The sequence below is a fragment of the Phyllobates terribilis genome, unplaced genomic scaffold, assembly GCF_046119375.1.
Source record: "Phyllobates terribilis strain yellow unplaced genomic scaffold, ASM4611937v1 Scaffold_11__3_contigs__length_659146591, whole genome shotgun sequence".
In the NCBI taxonomy this organism is placed as follows: Eukaryota; Metazoa; Chordata; class Amphibia; order Anura; family Dendrobatidae; genus Phyllobates; species Phyllobates terribilis.
Window position 1 is genome coordinate 535,493,836 of NW_027362771.1, and position 20,212 is coordinate 535,514,047.

Sequence of the window (20,212 nt, forward strand, 5' to 3'; positions counted from 1 at the left end):
GAGGCTAGATATCACACAGTCCAAAATCAATGTCAATATAGACTAGTCTTATCAATATCATATGTAAATATCCATCCATTCAGTGAAATCCACCCAGAGTTAAATGACATTTGTAAGAAAAGCAGACAGCTGTGAGCTGGTGTTATCATTCTGGGAAGGGGTCAATATCCATCAAAGGTTCCTAGCCTATTAATAACAGCTCACAGCTGTCTACGTAGCCTCTACTGGTTATTAAAAAGGTGGGACCCCAAAAAAATGATGTGGGGTCCCCTCTATTTTTAATAACTAGCTGAGGGAAAGCAGATAGCTGGGGGCTGGTGTTATTATTCTGGGAAATGGCCAATATCCATGAAGGTTCCCAGCCAATTAATATCAGCTCACAGCTGTCTGTTTAGCCTTTACTGGTTATTAAAAAGTTGCACCCCAAAAAAATTAAGTGGGGTCGCCCGTATTTTTAATAATAAGCAAAGGCAAAAACAGACAGCTGATCTTAATAGGCTGGAAAGGGGCCATGGATTTTGGGCAAGAGAGAAGAGCCAAGGCTAAGCGCTCGAATTGGCGATTCTAATGAATGCGCTATTTCTGGGGCAAATGAGGGCTGGTGTTATTAGGCTGAGAGGGGGCCAATATACATGGACCCTTATCAGCTTATTAATATCAGCCTGCAGCTGCCCGCTTTGCCTTAGTTAATTATTAAAAAAAAGCGGGGACCCCACATGATTTTTTTTAGGCCCCATCCTATTTTTAATAACTAGCTAAGGCAAATCAGACAGCTGCGGGCTGATATTAATAGGCTGGGAAGCTCCATGGATATTGGCCTTTTCCCAGTCTAAAAATACCAGCCCCCAGCTGTCTGTTTTCCCCCAGATGGTTTTAAAAAGGAAGGGGACAGCACATATTTTTTATTTATTATTTATTTATTTTAACTATCTGGCCAATCACAGCCATGCCATTACTTGACATGGCTTTGATGGAGCCAGAAGTGCCCACAGCCTTAAAGCTTGTTGAATGGCTGTGCTGAAGCCTTTCAAAAAGCTTTATTAGTCTTCCGGACCCAAACAGGAAACCAGACATACAGTCAGAAGTCCAAGTTCGGGGTCTGGTACCGGACGGGACATTATAAGTTTAGTACGAACCCTGAAGTTTCTAGTTCGGGTTCACTCATCCCTACTTAGGAGGTTTGATCCTACTGACAGATTCCCTTTAGAATTATCTTTAAGGATGCTTAATTTTTTGTCTAAAAATCGACAGAAGTCACACTGTTATTTGTGACGGTTACTGGGCCCATATGAGAAGACCTGTGATAGTTGGGGTCCCTGTTGAATAGTTTGCAAGTGCTTGAAGTTACGCCAGTGTATGTACAATAATTAGATTGATGACTTGGGACATTTGCCGTATATCTCAGGAGACAACACTAGAGTTATTGTTAAAGGTATTTGTATTCAATCTTTTCCTAATGTTATTGGATTTGCTTTTAAATGTCTTAAATGTCCTCGCCTTCATAGAAAGTGGCGACTCAGATCACTAATCTTCTCAATCAAACTTCTTTGAAAACATTAAATTCAGACGAACTCCAAACAGTTGTCATTGCTGTAATAGAGAAAGTGGAAACTTCACTACTTGCATCATTTATTACAGATATGAGGGACCAAAAAATAAACACAGCTGAAATCAGTGAGTAGATAAACTTGTATTACCAATATTGTGCATACGGGTAAGGGAATATACACCGGTGTGCAGGGAAAATGGTCACTGTAATTGCAGCTATCTCGTAAGTATGACATACTGGTGCCAAATGTTCAACATCGCATGAATAGTCCCAGTACTGCCCCTACACTGATAGCAACATATCTTGGCTGAGATCTTTTCACACATCTTTATGACTGCACGCCCAGGTAACTGGGATTCCTAACAGAAAGAAAAAGAACATTTATAGAAATTTCTAAACCATTCCGAACTGACCCTAGCTTGGAAGATGCTCTGGGCATTAGTTGTCCCTCTTATCTTGAACAATAGAGTGACTAAATAGCACTACTGAACCAATAATTATCATAATAATAATCTAGGGAATAATTATTATCTAGGGAATACTCAAGTGAATTCCAGGGCGGTCCTGTAGTAGGAGCCACCAGTGTAACAAGTCCATTCATGATGTTTCTTCCCTCCTAAATATTCACCCATCACCTGTCATGCAAGGTGTGGGAAAGACTTAGTGCAACACAGAGGGAAGAGGGAAAGGGAGCCCAGACACTAGGGAAAGGGGGGAGTGGAGACCTCCTAGTCTGGTCTAGTGTCACCCTGTCTCAACTACCGTCCCTATATTGGCTCTTGACCAATCGCCGCACGCGTGCCTCGCCCTGACTTTGCCTGGCATATGGCTAAGGTTAGGGAAGGGAGGAGATGAGCACTAGTCGATCTCCACTAAACTCATAGACAACAAGGGTAGACAAACAGGGGGGGGATTGCTTAGCTTTAGACGACTCCAGACAAATGCGCACATGGCCTCAAGCTCCAGAGAGGACGAAGTACTGCTCTTGCTAAAGCCTCACAAGAAGTAATGAATATCGCCGGCACCTCCCTCTCAGACACACCAGATATTTATATACCCAGGCCAGGGAGCTAATTAGCTAGAAGGAGGTAGCCACTGGGTCCTAGAGACAGCAAGCCTCTAGGAAGATGTTTGTAATGCCAAATGTAGAGATCTCCTGCAGCCAACTGCAGGGCGACTGTCTGTCACCTCTGACACACCCGTGACATCACCTGAGAGTGATATTATTGAAAAGTGGAAGGAACCGCAGCAACTCAGCCATGAAGAAGAGACCACGTAACATTATAGAGCGGGGTCACCGAGTGCTGAGGAGCAGAGGGCCAGAAGAACATTACCTGCCTGACTGCAAAATGCCAGCTGTAAAGTTTGGTGGAGGATCGATAATGTGTTGGGGGTTTTTTCTCAGAGGTTGATTAAGGCTCCTTAATTCCAATGAAGGAAAAAAACAAAAGGAAAGCGCTCCTTGAGCAGATCAACAGTTATTTATGAGGAAGGTGAGTTAATGATCTTCCACGGCTGCAGCTACACCCTTTGAACCTCCATAGGAGATCCGGATTAAGATCTTAAGAAAAAAAAAAAAAAAATCGGGCTTACAAATGTGCTGCCAAGGATGCGAGAAAGAGATTATAGTGTTTAAGAAAACTTTAACATTTATTGAGCTATGCGTTACGGAGTCGGTCCAGCCCCTTCAGCAGGCTCATACAGACGGAATAATACATGCCATCATTTATACCATGCCTAGTGACCTCACAATATTACTGATTGGTTGGCCTCACAAAGTTAATTCATTACTTCACCTGTAATGAAAAACATACATCTGTAGACCGTGTACCGAGGAGGTCTCTCTCAGAATACGGCGGGCCGAGGACAAAGGATACTAGCAGACAATTTGTTGGGGTAACACCTTTGTACTAAGAACAGGAACTGAGTTGCCCCAGCAATGCAAGAAAGGAACACCAATAAACCTGACACACACCTAGCTCAAGACAGCTAGGACCCTTGGGCTGCGCAACCACCAGGACCAGGATGTATTAACAGAAGAACTATAATTTGCCTACCCAGTGGTTCCGCCTATTGCGGCAACTGCGTATTACCTAGAGGAATGATGTAATCAGATGGGTGCACAAGGCAGCCTGTGCAGAGGTGTAGCGCAACAGTTATCAAACTTAACAACTCTCTATGTTTACAATACTGTTATTCTAACTATGCACAGTCTCACCACTAGGGGGAGTCTCTAGCTAAGGTTCACCCAAACCTGCCTACAACCAATGTCTTTGAGAACCTGTGTTTGGCGCCAAACTCTTCCTGCTATTTGCATGCATGCATCCACCAGGATCCATGTGGTGGTGCCTGAGCTCAGGACTTACCGGCCTTTAACTGTTCTCTGAAGAAGCTGTCTGATCGGACACTTAGCTGGAAGATTGAGGAGAGGGTTCTGACCTTGTCACAGGAGCGCAGTTTTCAGTCTGTCAGACTAGCGGAGGGCCCTTCACGTCACTCAGATGCCCTGGGGGGAATCCAACTCTGCATCCAACCATAGTTATCCCCCCCAAGGTGACTCCTTCTCCATGGCCATAGTCGCAGGCAAGGCTTCACCTACAGTCAAAGTTCTGTTACACTCCCAGCACGCTGCACACACCGAGCTCTTAGGATGCAGCTCCACAATCTCTTTCCTTTCCTCACTCCTGCTTGTTTTTTGCTGACTTACACACCAGCAAGTTCACCAAAGAATCCCTTTTTGAGAGGCAACAGAGACCTCTTGTGGCCAGAGGCAGATAAAGCAGCAATGTCCATACATCTCCTCTCACACATCCAATAGTAATTACCTTGCACCTATATGTATGACCAATACACTCAAATATTAATATGAAGTCCTCTTTTTTTCTCTTCTATAGAGGCTGAGATGAAGGTTTCTGATGAGCACTGTGATAAAGGATCTTCCATTATCCAAGAGGTCGATAAAAACAATATGCAAGTACCATGTTCACTTGTAAACATCAAAGGTGGTAAGTTTAGAGTTGACTGTAATGACTTTACAGTTGCATTACTTGATCATATGCTTATTTTGTAATATGTATGTGCTTACCAGGTGGAGCCATGTTCATCTCATACAAAGGTCTCAACGCCAGGCTAAATGGCAGCATTCTTGCAGCTTTTGGGGATTCTGATAATAGAGAAGAAATTATCTCCCCAGTTGTTAGTGGCGCTATCACAAGTGGCAATACACAGAACCTTGGCTCTCCAGTGAGATTCAGTTTGAAACATATGATGGTTAGTACAAGAAAGTACCAGAACTTATATATGTCATAATAGTTGCTAAGTAACATTAAGGCTATGTTCACACTAGGCATTTTTTCAGTGTTTTTTCTGCAGCAAAATCTGATCTCTGGGCATGAAAGAAGCAATGTCAAAAATGCAGGTTTTGGTGCGTTTTTCAGGATCCCAAAGTTCAGCTTTGCTTCCACCACAGAAGCATGAACACAGGTCACCAATGCAAGACATACAGTACAGACCAAAAGTTTGGACACACCTTCTCATTTAAAGATTTTTCTGTATTTTCATGACTATGAAAATTGTACATTCACACTGAAGGCATCAAAACTATGAATTAAAACATGTGGAATTATATACTTATCAAAAAAGTGTGAAACAACTGAAAATATGTCTTATATTCTAGGTTCTTCAAAGTAGCCACCTTTTGTTTTGATGACTGCTTTGCACACTCTTGGCATTCTCTTGCTGAGCTTCAAGAGGTAGTCACCGGAAATGGTTTTCACTTCACAGGTGTGCCCTGTCAGGTTTAATAAGTGGGATTTCTTGCCTTATAAAGGGGGTTGGACCATCAGTTGTGTTGTGCAGAAGTCAGGTGGATACACAGCTGATAGTCCTACTGAATAGACTGTTAGAATTTGTATTATGGCAAGAAAAAAGCAGCTAAGTAAGGAAAAACGAGTGGCCATCATTACTTTAAGAAATGAAGGTCAGTCAGTCCGAAAAATTGGGAAAACTTTGAAAGTGTCCCCAAGTGCAGTTGCAAAAACCATCAAGCGCTACAAAGAAACTGGCTCACATGAGGACCGCCCCAGGAAAGGAAGACCAAGAGTCACCTCTGCTTCTGAGGATAAGTTTATCCGAGTCACCAGCCTCAGAAATCGCAGGTTAACAGCAGCTCAGATTAGAGACCAGGTCAGTGCCACACAGAGTTCTAGCAGCAGACACATCTCTACAACAACTGTTAAGAGGAGACTTTGTGCAGCAGGCGTTCATGGTAAAATAGCTGCTAGGAAACCACTGCTAAGGACAAGCAACAAGCAGAAGAGACTTGTTTGGGCTAAAGAACACAAGGAATGGACATTAGACCAGTGGAAATCTGTGCTTTGGTCTGATGAATACAAATTTGAGATCTTTGGTTCCAACCACCGTGTCTTTGTGCGACGCAGAAAAGGTGAACGGATGGACTCTACATGCCTGGTTCCCACCGTGAAGCATGGAGGAGGAGGTGTGATGGTGTGGGGGTGCTTTGCTGGTGACACTGTTGGGGGTTTATTCAAAATTGAAGGCATACTGAACCAGCATGGCTACCACAGCATCTTGCAGCGGTATGCTATTCCATCCGGTTTGCGTTTAGTTGGACCATCATTTATTTTTCAACAGGACAATGACCCCAAACACACCTCCAGGCTGTGTAAGGGCTATTTGACCAAGAAGGAGAGTGATGGGGTGCTACGCCAAGATGACCTGGCCTCCACAGTCACCAGAACGGAACCCAATCGAGATGGTTTGGGGTGAACTGGACCGCAGAGTGAAGGCAAAAGGGCCAACAAGTGCTAAGCATCTCTGTGTTATGATCTGCTACAGGGACTAAGGAAAGACAGGAGAACTGTCCCTACAATAGAACTAAACTAGATCCCTACGATGTAACGGTCTGCGATCAGACCCGCTAAAGTCCTCGGCTAGTCTGTACGAAGACCTATAGATGTGAAGGAGGGATCCCTACAAGAACTAGGGACTGGGATAAGTTGGACACCTCCTAGCAGAAATAGTAGCAGTCAAAGACAAACACACAACAAAAAGCATAGAGGTCAGAAGACCTAGCAAAACTAACAGAGAACGGCAACAGAGCACCAAGCTAGCTCAAGAGTAGTAAATACAATGAAGTCCAGCAAGACCAGGAGGGCGGAGCCGGATTAAATAGGCAAAAATGGTCATGTGACCAGCAAACTAAAAAAAACCTAACAGGAGAGTTCTAACACTCTGGGAACTCCTTCAAGATTGTTGGAAGACTATTTCCGGTGACTACCTCTTTAAGCTCATCAAGAGAATGCCAAGAGTGTGCAAAGCAGTCATCAAAGAAGAAGGTGGCTACTTTGAAGAACCTAGAATATAAGATATATTTTCAGTTATTCCACACTTTTTTGTTAAGTATATAATTCCACATGTGTTAATTCATAGTTTTGATGCCTTCAGTGTGAATGTACAATTTTCATAGTCATGAAAATACAGAAAAATCTTTAAATGAGAAGGTGTGTCCAAACTTTTGGTCTGTACTGTATGTGAAACAATATTAACCAGAATTACAAATGTAAGAGTGGGGGGAGGCGAATCGTTCAGGAATAGTTTACCTAAGACACTGGCAGTGCATTGAGTTTGTAGGATACTATTTACTTTCATACTTTGGTCAGCCCTTGAGTTGCTCAGGTATTGTTCAATCTCACATCTTGGTTGGCCAATGATTACTATGTACACATCACTAATTTAATTAAACTGTTCTAATCCTAACTGCCATCTCAAGTGACCAAGACAAGATGGTAAACTTGGGAAAATCACAAAAATCAATGGTTTTCACATTCTGCTGTACTTACTTTTTTTTTTACTAAAAATGCAGCAAAATGTTCACACTAGGCATTTTTTCAGCTTTTTTTGCATCACCCATTTTCCATTGGTGAAATACGCTGAAAGAAGTGACATGGTCTATTGTGCAAAAAAACATGCAAAGCACAAAATACTGAGGACAAAAAAACCAAGCTGTGTGCATGAGATTCTGAAATCTCATAGATTTTTCTAGTACTGTAAAACGCAGCTGAAAATTTGCATTAAAAAAACGCATTAGAAAAACGCTTAAAAAACACCTAGTGGGAACATAGCCTTACGGAATGTGCACACGTTAAGAATTTGGTGAAGAAATTTCTGCACCTTTTCTTCTTCTCTTGGCAGGAAAAAAGCAGCTTAAAATAGGCGCCTTTTTGATACATTTTTAGCTTGCCTTTTTAGTGCAGATTTTTCCCTGTCATTAGATTGAGTGAAATCTTCAGCAAAAACACTGAAAGAATTGACATGTTACAGTTTTAAATCTGCAAGTCAAAAATAAGCAACGTGTGCAAGTGACTTCAGGATTCTTATTCACTTTGCTGGCATCAGGAAACCCTTCAGGTTTTGGGAGCAAATCTGCGCAGAAAAAAAGCGACAAATCTGCAATGTGTACACAGACCCTTATGGCTTTCATTTGTATGGTTTCCATATGTAAGACCGATCTGGACAAATTATACTTGGCTTCTATTTCTTTTTAGCTCCATGCACATGGCAGATGTGAGTGCACATTGGCAGTACATGACTTCGTAATGTGTGACTATAGGCCTGTTGTGCCCATTGAAACCCTTCAACTTATCTATTGAATAAAAACACAACACACTGCATGACGTTGGCATGTTAAGGCCACAGCAGCATCATTTATGCACAAACTATAATAACAACATTCTTAAATAACCAGCAAAAGGAGGAGGGAGTTGAAGGCTGAATCCCCATTTAAAACGTGATGCGAAGACAACTATTCCCCACCGCCCCCAGCCGCACCACACCGGCTCGGGGGCACCCAACTGTCTGCTGCCCGAACCAAGTTTCCCGCTGGGACCTAGCCCAGTAGGGAACCGCCTCCACTTTAAACCTTCCAACATCTCGGGAATGAATCCTGGCACTGGACTTCCACCGTCCTTCAGTGCAGCCACCTCATTCAAAACCTTCTTCCTTTTACGCCACAACGAGCAAGCATGAAACCTTAAGCGTGCGAGTCCCACCACACCAAAACCGCTTTTTCGACTCCTTCCATCAAGGCAAGGGCCCATATATCGATCCCAATAGTATTCAAGTGAACCCCATCCGGTCTAAGGAACTCCCGTGAAGGGACTTCCAACTCCCGATGTCGAACCACGATGCCACCATTCCTTGCAATGAACCGAGAAACTTCTCTATTAACTTTATTCCGTGCTCTATTAATCCTTTCTACCGACCTCGAATTTCTCCAAGCCAGCCGTGCCACAATCTCAGACCATACGATAATGAAACCAGGGTAAGATGCCAATAATCTAAGACAATCATACTTTATGTCCCAAATCAACTCCCCCGACGCCCTGGCACCCAAATCATTACCTCCAGCATGTATAACCAAAACATCGGGGGGTCTATCATAACTCACATGAAAATGTAGCTCAGGCTTTACCCTGCTCCATTGCAAACCCCTGATACCGATCCCTCGGACCACTGCAGATTCCTTTTCTAAGCCCAACCGGCGGCCCATTGGTCTCGCGTCTGCACGAATAGCTCCCCAATAGACATAGGAATGTCCTAACACACATACCAAAACGGATTTTCCTGCAATGAAAATAATAGGTGATAACAACAACAATCCTTAAAAGAATATTACTTAACTGCTACAACAGGATACCCATCTAAAAGGGCACTCAAACAACCCATTCACTCCACGCAATTCCACCATACAACCGTTCCCAACCACATCCGTCTTAGAACGTCTCAAATAACAATGCACTGATTCACTCGACCAAGAAACATCCTGCAATAACAAACCCCCATAACTCTTAACATTCTTACTCACCAACTCTCTCACCCGAAATGCCCCGAAAAAAGCCAATACAAAAGCAGTACCAAACAATCGACGCTCATATTCAGACTTAAAAATGTTCCCAAGACAGCACAATAACTGAACCTGGATTTTAAACGACACCGGTCGTCGACAATCCCTGGTAGCACCATTCTTGCCAAAAGTTTTCATAGCCTGACGCACCAAAAAATCCTTCGTGCAATCCCTCAATCCAAAAAGCTTTAAAAAGAAAGCCAGACCAGCTAACCTGCCAGACACCACAGAAAAAGACAGACCCTCCTGAAAAGCGTTTCCAATCATAAAAAGCAACAAATAGGGATGATCATCTTCTGTCACCTGTTCTCCAACCGACATCAATACCTCCAAATACGCCAAATACGCCATGCTGCAACATACCTATGCCAGTTACTAGAGGCCACCGAACTCCTTACCAACTTCAATTCGGCACTGAAACCAGATCCCACAACCACTGGGGCCATTCGGTCTGCAGCTGCTCCAAATCCAGCGCCAGCTCCCGAAACTGGTCCCACTGGAAGCGAGACAAAGCATCAGCAACAGAATTCTGAATGCCTGGCACATGGGCGGCACGAAACCATACATTATAATCTAGACATCTGAGCACCAGATGTCGCAACAAGGACAGCACTGTCGCGGAATCCGCAGACAAGTTGTTAATACAATGGACCACGCTCAGATTATCGCACTAAAAACGCATTTTTTTATTCCTCAGTTCCGTGCCCCAGACCTCCAGAGCCACCACAATTGGAAACATGTCTAGCGAAGCCAAATTCCTCGTCAAACCAGCATCTTTCCACGTCTCAGGCCACTCGCCCACACACCATCTGCCATTGAAAAACGCCCCAAAACCACAAGAACCAGACGCATCAGTATACAAAACCAAATCCACGTTCGACATTTCTTGATCCAAACAAACAGATTTGCCATTGTACAAATGAAGAAAATCTACCCAAACAGCTAAGTCAGCCTTGTGGTCCGCATTCAATCTCACAAAATGCAACGGGTGTTTCACTCCTGCCGTAGCCTGGGACAACCTTCTTGAAAACACTCTACCCATAGGTAATATCCTACAAGCAAAATTGAGCTTCCCTAAAAGAGATTGCATTTGCCGCAATCGCATCTTTCTAGCCTGCAACGCTTCCTGAACACACATCCTTAAATCCAACAGTTTTTCTTCCGGCAACCTGCATTCCATTTTTTCAGAATACAACTCAATGCCTTATAACCGTCAAACCGTGGCTAGGCCCTCCATTTTATCAGGAGCCAAAGGGATACCAAAGCTAGCAGCAACCTGCTGAACCGACCGTAAAAGTACTGAACAAACCGAGGACCCAACTGGTCCAATGCACAAAAAATCACCCAGATAGTGTAAGATAGAATCCAAACCTGATTCTTCCTTCACTACCCATTCAATGAAACAGCTGAACTTTTCAAAGTATGCACACGAAATCAAGCAGCCCATCGGCAAACAGCAGTCCACATAATATTTACCATCCCAATGACAACCCAAAAGATAAAAACTTTCCGGGTGCACTGGAAGCAAAGGAAAAGCGGCCTCGACATCCGTCTTTGCCATAAGGGACCCCTTGCCTAACTGGTGAATCCACTCGACCGCCCTGTCAAAAGAAACATATGAAACAAAAACTAACTCTGGATCAATCCCGTCATTTACCGAACTACCATGTGGATATGACAGGTGGTGTATCAGCCTGAACTTGTTGGGCTCCTTCTTGGGCACCACTCCCAATGGGGAAACATACAAATGAGGCAAGGGTGGCTCTACAAAAGGACCCGCGATGCGGCCCAACGCAACCTCCTTCCCTAATTTTTCTGTAACCACTGTTGAATGCATTAGCACCGACCGCTAAATTCTTAGGCCGCGTTACACAAGGTTCAATAGACGACGGGATTCTAAAACCAAAACTAAAACCCTCAATCAACAATTTGTCAACTTATCCGGATGCCTGTTTAGAAATGGCAACATCCGATCTATTCTCACCGGTGTCATCCCTTTTCGCTGCAGATTCGCTCTTTTTTCCTTTCCCTTTCTTAAAGCATTTTGAGTTACTGTAGGACCCTCCACAGCCTGAGCACTCATGCTTATATTTACAGGATGATCCAAAACGACATTTCCGCTCATTAAATTGCCAACACAATCCTTTCCGAAGAATCGCCGAGGAGGCTACCGTGTTGCCTACTCCCCCGGCGCCACCATGAAAGGACTGCGAGGATGACCTGGGTGCCGCCATCAACCACTTCCACAAACTAATATCTTTATGATCCCACCTTAGAGATGGACGGACAGCTTTCCTCTGCCTAAACTGCTCATCGTAACGGAGCCAAGCTGTTCCACTGTAAATCCGGTACGCTTCCCCGATCTAATCCAAATAACAAAACAAGGCTGAACAATTTTCAGGTGCCTTTTCCCCAATCACACTCTCCAAAGTAGTAAATGCCTGTAGCCAATTCTGAAAAGTACGAGGAATAAGGCGATAACGCCTGCGTTCCTCTTCGTCCTTCTAACTCTCGTCCAGTTTCATCCTGTCCAAATAGAACTTCTCAAGGGGCAAAAGAGAAAAAATATCCACGTACTCATCCTTCCATATTCTTTCTCTTATTTCCTGCTTCAAATGAGCCCCCAAGGGGCCATCGAAGCTCACGTAAACTTCACCTCTAGCCCTGTCATCCAGCTGAGCCGTATCCACCGTCGCCATGGGTGCCGGAGATGCTAATACAGATCCACCAACCACGCTTGCAGGCTCCACAACCTGTGTTGGAACTCCTCCTCCGACTGCAACCAGCTGATTGTAATCAACCGCAAAGCCAGTTCCTACGGCACTACCCTGCCAAACACCACTGGGTCCTGCACCATGGGGCAAAAAACTCCTAAACACACTAAGAAATTCAGCCATCACGTCCGCAGCCCTCGCATGATCGCCTGACACAGAACTAGCCTCCAACATACCACCGCTCGTACCCCTCACCCTTGTTACATCAGACTCATTCATACGAGGTGCATGCAAACCACATGACTCACCAGGCTGACTATGAGGAAACCCCGAAACAGCCGCTGCATCTCCTCCGTGATGCTATTCATCCTCCGCCTCACTGCCAGACGAGATCTGACCCTCCTCGCCCGAACCAGATTCCGGCACGGGGACCTCACCAAGCAACGCTGGTGTGGTCGACCCGCCGCTGGACCTTGATCTTCTGCTGCCGACCTGGTGCTGACTGGTGGAAGGAGAGACTTCAGCTGCACGCCTGCAGCCCGCATCCCTGGCAGCGATCTGCCCTCTCCTGGAACCACTTGCCGCACATCTGTGGCGCCCAGCTGCGCTTGGTACCACAGATCCTAGAGGGGTGCATTACCGGATTTCTCCACAAGAGGCCCCCACAGCATACACACACCTCCACCTTCCACCTCAGACCACCAGAGGGAGCCCGATAGGGATATAAATAGGGAAGGTGGAGCTAGGCAGCTCAGTGATTCAGCAGTTCCTGCTCAGACACAGAAGGAGTCAGTGCAGTCGAGCCAGAGCCTAGCAGTTCCTGCAGAAAGAGTTCAGTATAGTCTGTAGAGTGAGTCCAGACTAGAACTCACAGAGCTCAGGATAGAGAGCTAGGAGTGTGCCGACACTCTGAGAGCGGCGAAGAAGAGCAGCGTCCCGGCTGCAGTGTGTGTAGCCTAGTGAGGGCCCAAGCGGGGCCGAAGGCGAGTGGAAAGTGAGTAACATAGGGGGCAGAGGAGCTTAACCAGCTCACCCCGAAGCATATACCGGACACCGGGTCCGAGTCTACGTGGATCTTCATGACCAGTAGAAAACAACCGGAACCCCTGGCGAACTACATGTCCCAGGATCACCAAAAGCTGATACGTACCAGGGTCAGGAATCATGTAGTCCCCAAAGAATAGGGAGAGTGATCTCCAACAGAAGGCTCTATCACCAAGTCAGCAGGTGCAGAACAGAAACTAAGTTAGGCCTAGCTCCAGGCAGGTCAGAAACTTACTACAGAGAGGCAAGAGACAGGAGGCCCTACACCCGCTCACTGGGGAGGATCCTGATATGCACCCTTCACCCTACAGTGCTCCGGGACATGCCTGAATTTCCATCAGTAAAAGGTACTGAAGTGACTTTCGTGTGTGCTCCAATTCTTGCTCTGATCCGGCTGGGTCCCCTCTGTCCTGCATCCCCCCCCCCTCCTACGCTGCCCTGAGGCCCTGCTCCACCTGTGGGGAGCGATACCATCTAAGCTGCCACAACACCGGCCTCAGTGGACTGCTGCAGCGCTGGTGATCCTCACCAGACACCACAGGTGGCGTCACAAACTTCCATAAAATTAGCAAACCAAAACACGTCTTTCATAAGCTGACCCCAGGGTACGGGCCCGGGAGCCGACCACCGCGACATCCCCAAGGCCAGGCAAAGGCCCGGGTACCGAGTCGTCCCCATTCCCCTGGGTGAGTCACATCCCCTCCTGGAATTACTTTGCGCTGCTTTCCTTCTCTGACCTGTGTCCTGTGACCTGTTCTGCGCCACGATCCTGGTGCATTTTGAGGAGGGAGAACCTCCCCGCTATCATCAGCAGCTGTCTGGGCCCTGCTCTGCTGCACAGGCTGCACTTCCGGGTTTGTGCCCTGGTCATGTGACCCCCGTGGCGTCATGACACTGCCACTGTCTGACGCTGAATGGGCAGAGCCAGTCGTCCCGTCCCCTCTCCCTTCCTGGCCGGCCTGATGCTGCAGATTCCTCCCAGAGCGGCGGGAGGCTGGCGCTGACCGGGTGCTTACCGTCGCATCTGGAGGGTCCCTGGAGGGGCTCCTTAGTCGGCGCCGGCTGCGGGGAGTCACATCCGGGCTAAGCCTCTCCGGAGGCCTGGATCTCCTTGTGCTCCACTGAGATACTGCGGCCGCAGCACTTCCACCATCTGGATCTGCAGCGCTACATGCTGCCAGCTGGCCCTGAATCCATTGCTGGCCATGGGATTCAGCCAACGACCGGAGTTCCTGCAACAGGGGTTCCATCTCCCAAATACTGCACTGATGCGACGACGTTTCACCTCTGAGCTCCACAGTGAAATGGCCATACCCCAAGGGCACCCCCTTTTATCTAGATCCCTGCAGGACCACCCACCAGCCTATCAGGTAAGCCTAATTCAAACAGCTACCTACTGCTCCTCCCCCAAAAACTCCCCCACAAACCCCACTCTAGACACTTTAACCCCTAACTGCCAATTATTTGGGCCTAGCAGCCCTACTAAGTCATGTGGCCCTCCCTTCTAGCCCCTTGTTAAGGGGCGCAGTCCGGGCCATTAATCTACAGAGCCATAGCCACTCCATGTGCCACTGTATGATGCTCTATGTCCTATTTTTTATTTTCTACTGGATACATTGCAATGAGAGGTTCAGTAGGCCCACATGAAAGTCTAAACGTGCAGTATTGTGGATCCACAGAAATAAGGCTGCATAGAGCAATAGTATGTAGATGTACGTGGGCCCTCGTGCTTGATAAGATTTTAGGAAATCCTGGCTTGGAAGACATGAATAATCATATAGTAGAATGGTATACTTTTTCTCCAGATAAGATGTTGTGGCTCTAGTCACTACTCTTGGACAAATCGCTGTGTAGTCAAGAGGTCCAAGGTCAAAAGCCAGGAATGTGAGACAAATGAGAAGTCAGGTCACAACCCAGGTCAGAATTCCAAGAAGGTAGCGGATCACAACAAAAGGGTTAGGCAAATCCAAGGTTAAGCAGCAAAGATCAGAATGCAAGACTAGGAGCACAGAGCACACACACACCTCTTGAGCAAATATACAATTGGCAGCAATCTAAGGCAGAGAGCTGGTTAAATAGCCAGGTAATTTCTCAGAACAGGAGACACATGGATGAATTCCCGCACACCCTGGCCCTGATTTGGATGGCTAAACTGTCACTCAAAGACACTGACAGCTCAGAACACCCCAGTATCTGATTGGATGGCTGAGTTGTCAATCACCATACTGACTGCTCAGCATGACCCTGTCCTAGATTGGACAGCATAAGGCTGGGTGCCCACGTAGCGTTTTTCAAGCGTTTATGCTGCGGAATTTCCGCAGCGTAAACGCTTGTTAAACGCTAGGTAATCCTCACCCCATGGTCCCCAAGGGGATTCCGCATGTTCTATGCACATGCTGCGGATTTTTCCGCAGCGTTTATGCTGCGTACAAAAATCCGCAGCATGTCATTTAATTTTGCTGTAGCGCAGCGGAACTCCCGCCATTGACTTGCATTGAAACGCATAGAAACCGCGACTGTACATTTCTACAAGCGGCTTCTATGCGTTTCTATGTGCGGATGGTACCCAGTTCTGGAGGAGAGGAGACTCTCCTCCAGACCTGGGTACCATTGTACCTGTAAAAAAAGAATAAAATAATAAATAAAGTTATATTCACCTGTCCGGCGTCTTCTCTCTGAATGCCGGCATCGCTTGAGGACCTGCGGTGACGTCACAGTCATGTGACCGCAGGCCCTTCACCGCTCTGTCTCGCGATATGCCGGCAGCCGGGAACCAGACAGGAACGAGCGCTGCTGCACACACCGGGGCATCGGGGGTGAGTATAGCTTTATTTGTTTTCATTTTTACGGTTCACACTGTATAAATCCATGCTGTTTGCTGTTTGCATGGATTTATACAGTGTGACCTAGTTGTCAAGCACTTTCCAAGTGATGCTATCGCCTGGAAAGTGCTTGTCAATCTGCATGCGGAAACGCATGTGAATCTGCATGTGGATCCGCATGTATTCTGCAGGGAAATGCAGAAATGCTGCAGAAATTTTCTGCTTCATTTCTGCATCGTGGGCACATAGCCTAACTGTCAGGCTATGTGCCCACGATGCAGATTTGAAGCAGAAATTTCCTGAGCATTTCTGGATCTCCTTGGCAGAAAAAACGCATGCAGATTTTACATGCGTTTTTTCAATGTTTTTCAAGCGTTTTTACATGCGTTTATTCATGCATTTTTTTCCATCGGTTTTCCAAGCGATTTTGAGCATCACTTGGAAAAGAGCTTGTCAAGTTGGTCACACAATATAAATCCATGCAACTGGCATGGATTTATATTGTGTGACCAACTTATGGGGAGATTTCTGCTTCAAATTGTGCATCTAGTGTAAATAAAAAGAATTAAAAAGTAAAAAGAAAAAAAACCTTATACTCCACTCTCTGGCGGCCCCCAGTCTCCTCCCGGCCGCGTCCTCTCTCCTCGGCGTCCCGCGGTGTACTGTCAGGACCTACGGTGACGTCATTTAGTCAGCTCATGGTCACGCGACCGCTGACGTCAGCGGTCAGGTGATGGTCGCGTGACCATCAGCTGACTAAATGACGTCACCGCAGGTCCTGCCAGTACCCTGCGGGCCGCCGAGGAGAGAGGATCGCCGCCGGGAGGAGACCGGGGGCTGCCGAGAGGAGACCGGGGGCCACCGGAGAGGTGAGTATGAAAATTTTTTTTATTTTTTACTTTATAATTCTTTTTTAACTTACATGTACGATGGTACCCGAGTCGGATGAGATGCGGATGCGGATTATCATTGGGAAACATGGCAGACATCTTAACAAGCGATTTTAATGCGTTTCCGTGGCAGAAATGCATTAAATCTGCATCGTGGGCACACAGCCTCATTCACGCCATCCAGACACACTAATAGGAGGAATCGTGACAGATGGTCTTCAGGAAAAATCTAGAGGGTAATGAATGATTAGCGTTATTTTCTTCATAGCCTGGAAGAGGCAACGTCCATTCATTCCAAAGAAGTAATGATTTTATCTTGGAGCTGGTCATAACAATTGGATGGGAATAAAATGATTTAGACTTTTTGCCGGTTCATCAATTAATAAGAGGACCACTTAGCAGACTGGTCAACTGGATCATTCCCAGTCCATTTTTTAAGTTAGAAAATCCTTTTCTTAATTAAGTATTATAGATTATTGTTCCATAAAAACAGCAGTGAGATGAATAATAACTTTATGTAACCTATCTACACCTTTTTCCATATAGCCTGTAAAAAAACGCTACACTACACGGTGTGTTTTTTTGGACTCCAAAGTGTGGTCAACCCAAGGATGTGAAACTCGTCAGTCAGAGCAAGAGAACAGTACACTTTGTCTCTGCACACATCTCTCCACCTTTGCTGTCATCATGGCACCCACTCCAATTGAGGTGATATGAATATGATGCTGGACTTGTTATCCATTTATTCTTATTTAGGAGTAATTATGCTGCCTGTCGACATCAGACAATCTGTATAATATGTAATGAACTGCCAAACCCAGGGGCGTCATGAAATACCACATAAAGTTGATGATGTTGAGATCAGGGCTCTATGTCATCACTTCCAGGACTCCTGGCTCTTCTTTTAGCACAAGATAGTTCTTACTGACATTGGCTGTATGTTTGGGTTTGTTGTCTTGCTTCAGGTTAAATTTGAGGCTTGAACATGACACCTTGGTACCCCAGTCTGCTTTGTAATCTTTGCCAGGAAGAAGGCTTGCTGATACAATATAACTACCTTGTGTTTTGATTCTTTGCTCAGTCTTACTATGTTGATCTGTGACATGAAATGGTCTTCAAAAATTTCACCCATCAACAGTGATTGGCGGTTCCTCACCCAGTTTTAAGCCTCCTACACAGCTGTTTCTGTTTCAATTAATGTATGCGTTTTTACCTACAATTGAAAATGATGATCTACAAGATCCCAGGTACTTTCAGCTGTATCACAGCTAATGTAGTGTACTTAATTATATGTACCAAATGTCCAGCTGGGGGTCTTTATGTAGGGAAGACAGGGCAACAACTTAGGACAAGGATGAATCATCATCGCCACACAATAAAAGAAAAAAGAATAGATCTACCTGAAGCCAAACATTTTTGTTCCCCTGATCACAGCATCAAAGACATGAAATTACTGGTATTAAAAGGTCATTTCAAATCTCGAAGAGAAAGAAGAATCTCGGAATATAAACTGATGGTGACCTTTGACACCTTCAGAGCAGGAATGAATGTGTCGCATGGATTTATGTCATTCTACATCAACTAAGGAATGTGCCCATCAGACTTGTGGGGTCATTGTTATGATCTGCAACAAGTACTAAGGAAAGATAGGGGAAAGCTGTCCCTACAGTAAGACTAAGCTGAATCCCTACGATGTAGCGGGCTGCCTGTTCCTTGTGAACAGACCCGCCTTAGTCCTCGGCTAGTCTGAACGAAGACCTATAGAAATAAGGGAGGGGTCCCTAAAAGTATTAAGGACTGGGACAAAAATGGGACACCTCCTAAACAGAAGTTGTTACAGAACACAAAAGACAAACTGCCAAAAAGTACTAGAGGTCCAAGAGGACCAAGCGAACTGACAGAGATAGGCACCGAAGCACCAGGCTAGCAAAACAGTCAAACAACACTGAAGTCCAGCAAAGCCATAAGGGCAGAGCTGGAATATATAGGCAGATGGTCATGTGACCGCAAAACACAAGATAGAAAAAACTAACAGTAGGGTTCTAACAGTACCCCCTCTTCTATGAGGATCCTCCGGATCCTCCAGGCCCAGGCCTATCCAGAAACCTCCTGTGGAAAGCTTTAACAAGCCTAGGAGCAGAAACATAACCCGTCCTTACCCAGGAGTTGTCTTCGGGACCGAAACCCTTCCAGGAGACAAGATACTGTAATCTCCCTTTATGCCATCTAGAATTCAAGATATGCGAAATTTCAAATTCGCCGTCTTCCACCACAGGAGGAACTGTGACAGTGGCGTCCCTATCAGATACGTCAGCCTTTTTCAACAAGGAAACATGAAACACAGGATTAATCTTCCAGGAAGTAGGGACATCCAACCTAACAGCAGACGGGTTAACAACCTGAAGCACTTTAAATGGACCCACAAACTTAGGACCCAGTTTTTTAGAGGGAATCCTCAACCGCAGGTTCTTCAAGGACAACCAAACCATGTCACCCACAGTAAACAAAACCTCTTTACGTTTCCTGTCAAAATACTTCTTGGACTTCTTGTTAGCCTCTTGAAGATTGCAACATACATTAGTCCAAACTCTCTCCAAATCACCGGAAAAATTCTCCTCCTCCGGCCAACCCCAATTTGGAGAACGAACCAAAAGACGGATGTCTCCCAGTACAACAAAAAAAAGGAGATCACCCAGCAGAGGAGGATGTATGATTGTTAAGAGCAAATTCTGCGAGAGGCAGAAACTCAGACCACACCTCTTGATTGTCAGCCACAAAACAACGCAAAAACTGTTCAACATCCTGGTTCTTTCTTTCAGTATGTCCATTAGACTCAGGATGATAACCAGACGAAAATGACAAATGGACTCCCAACCTGTCACAAAAAGCACGCCAAAAGCGAGCCACAAACTGAGGTCCTCTATCAGAAACAATCCCCGTAGGAACGCCATGGAGCTTGACAATCTCCTTAACAAATGCCTTAGCGAGTGTTTTAGCGCAGGGCTACTTAATGAATGGAACCAAATGACACATCTTACTAAAACGGTCCACGACCACCCAGATGACAGTAAAACCCTCGGACACAGGAAGATCAGTAATAAAATCCATTGTGAGATGCGTCCAAGGCGCACTAGGAACCTCCAGAGGGCAAAGCAACCCCGCAGCAGGAGTATGTGAAGCCTTTGACCTAGCACACACAGTACACTGACGCACCCACTTGATGACTTCCTTCTGCCATCCAGGCCACCAAAAACTGCGACTGACAAGTC

General features: G+C 45.7%; 1 protein-coding gene across 1 annotated transcript in view; it reads left to right on the plus strand.

The window, feature by feature from the left end:
* The window catches only part of LOC141167327 (adhesion G protein-coupled receptor E1-like), a 129,745-nt gene that overhangs the window by 20,422 nt on the left and 89,111 nt on the right, over positions 1-20,212 (plus strand). Inside the window, exons 6-9 of the mRNA XM_073654749.1 lie at positions 1,506-1,674; positions 4,444-4,554; positions 4,638-4,819; positions 17,490-17,651. Of these exons, the coding sequence (XP_073510850.1) occupies positions 1,506-1,674; positions 4,444-4,554; positions 4,638-4,819; positions 17,490-17,651 (624 nt within the window). The remainder of the gene's footprint in view (positions 1-1,505; positions 1,675-4,443; positions 4,555-4,637; positions 4,820-17,489; positions 17,652-20,212) is intronic.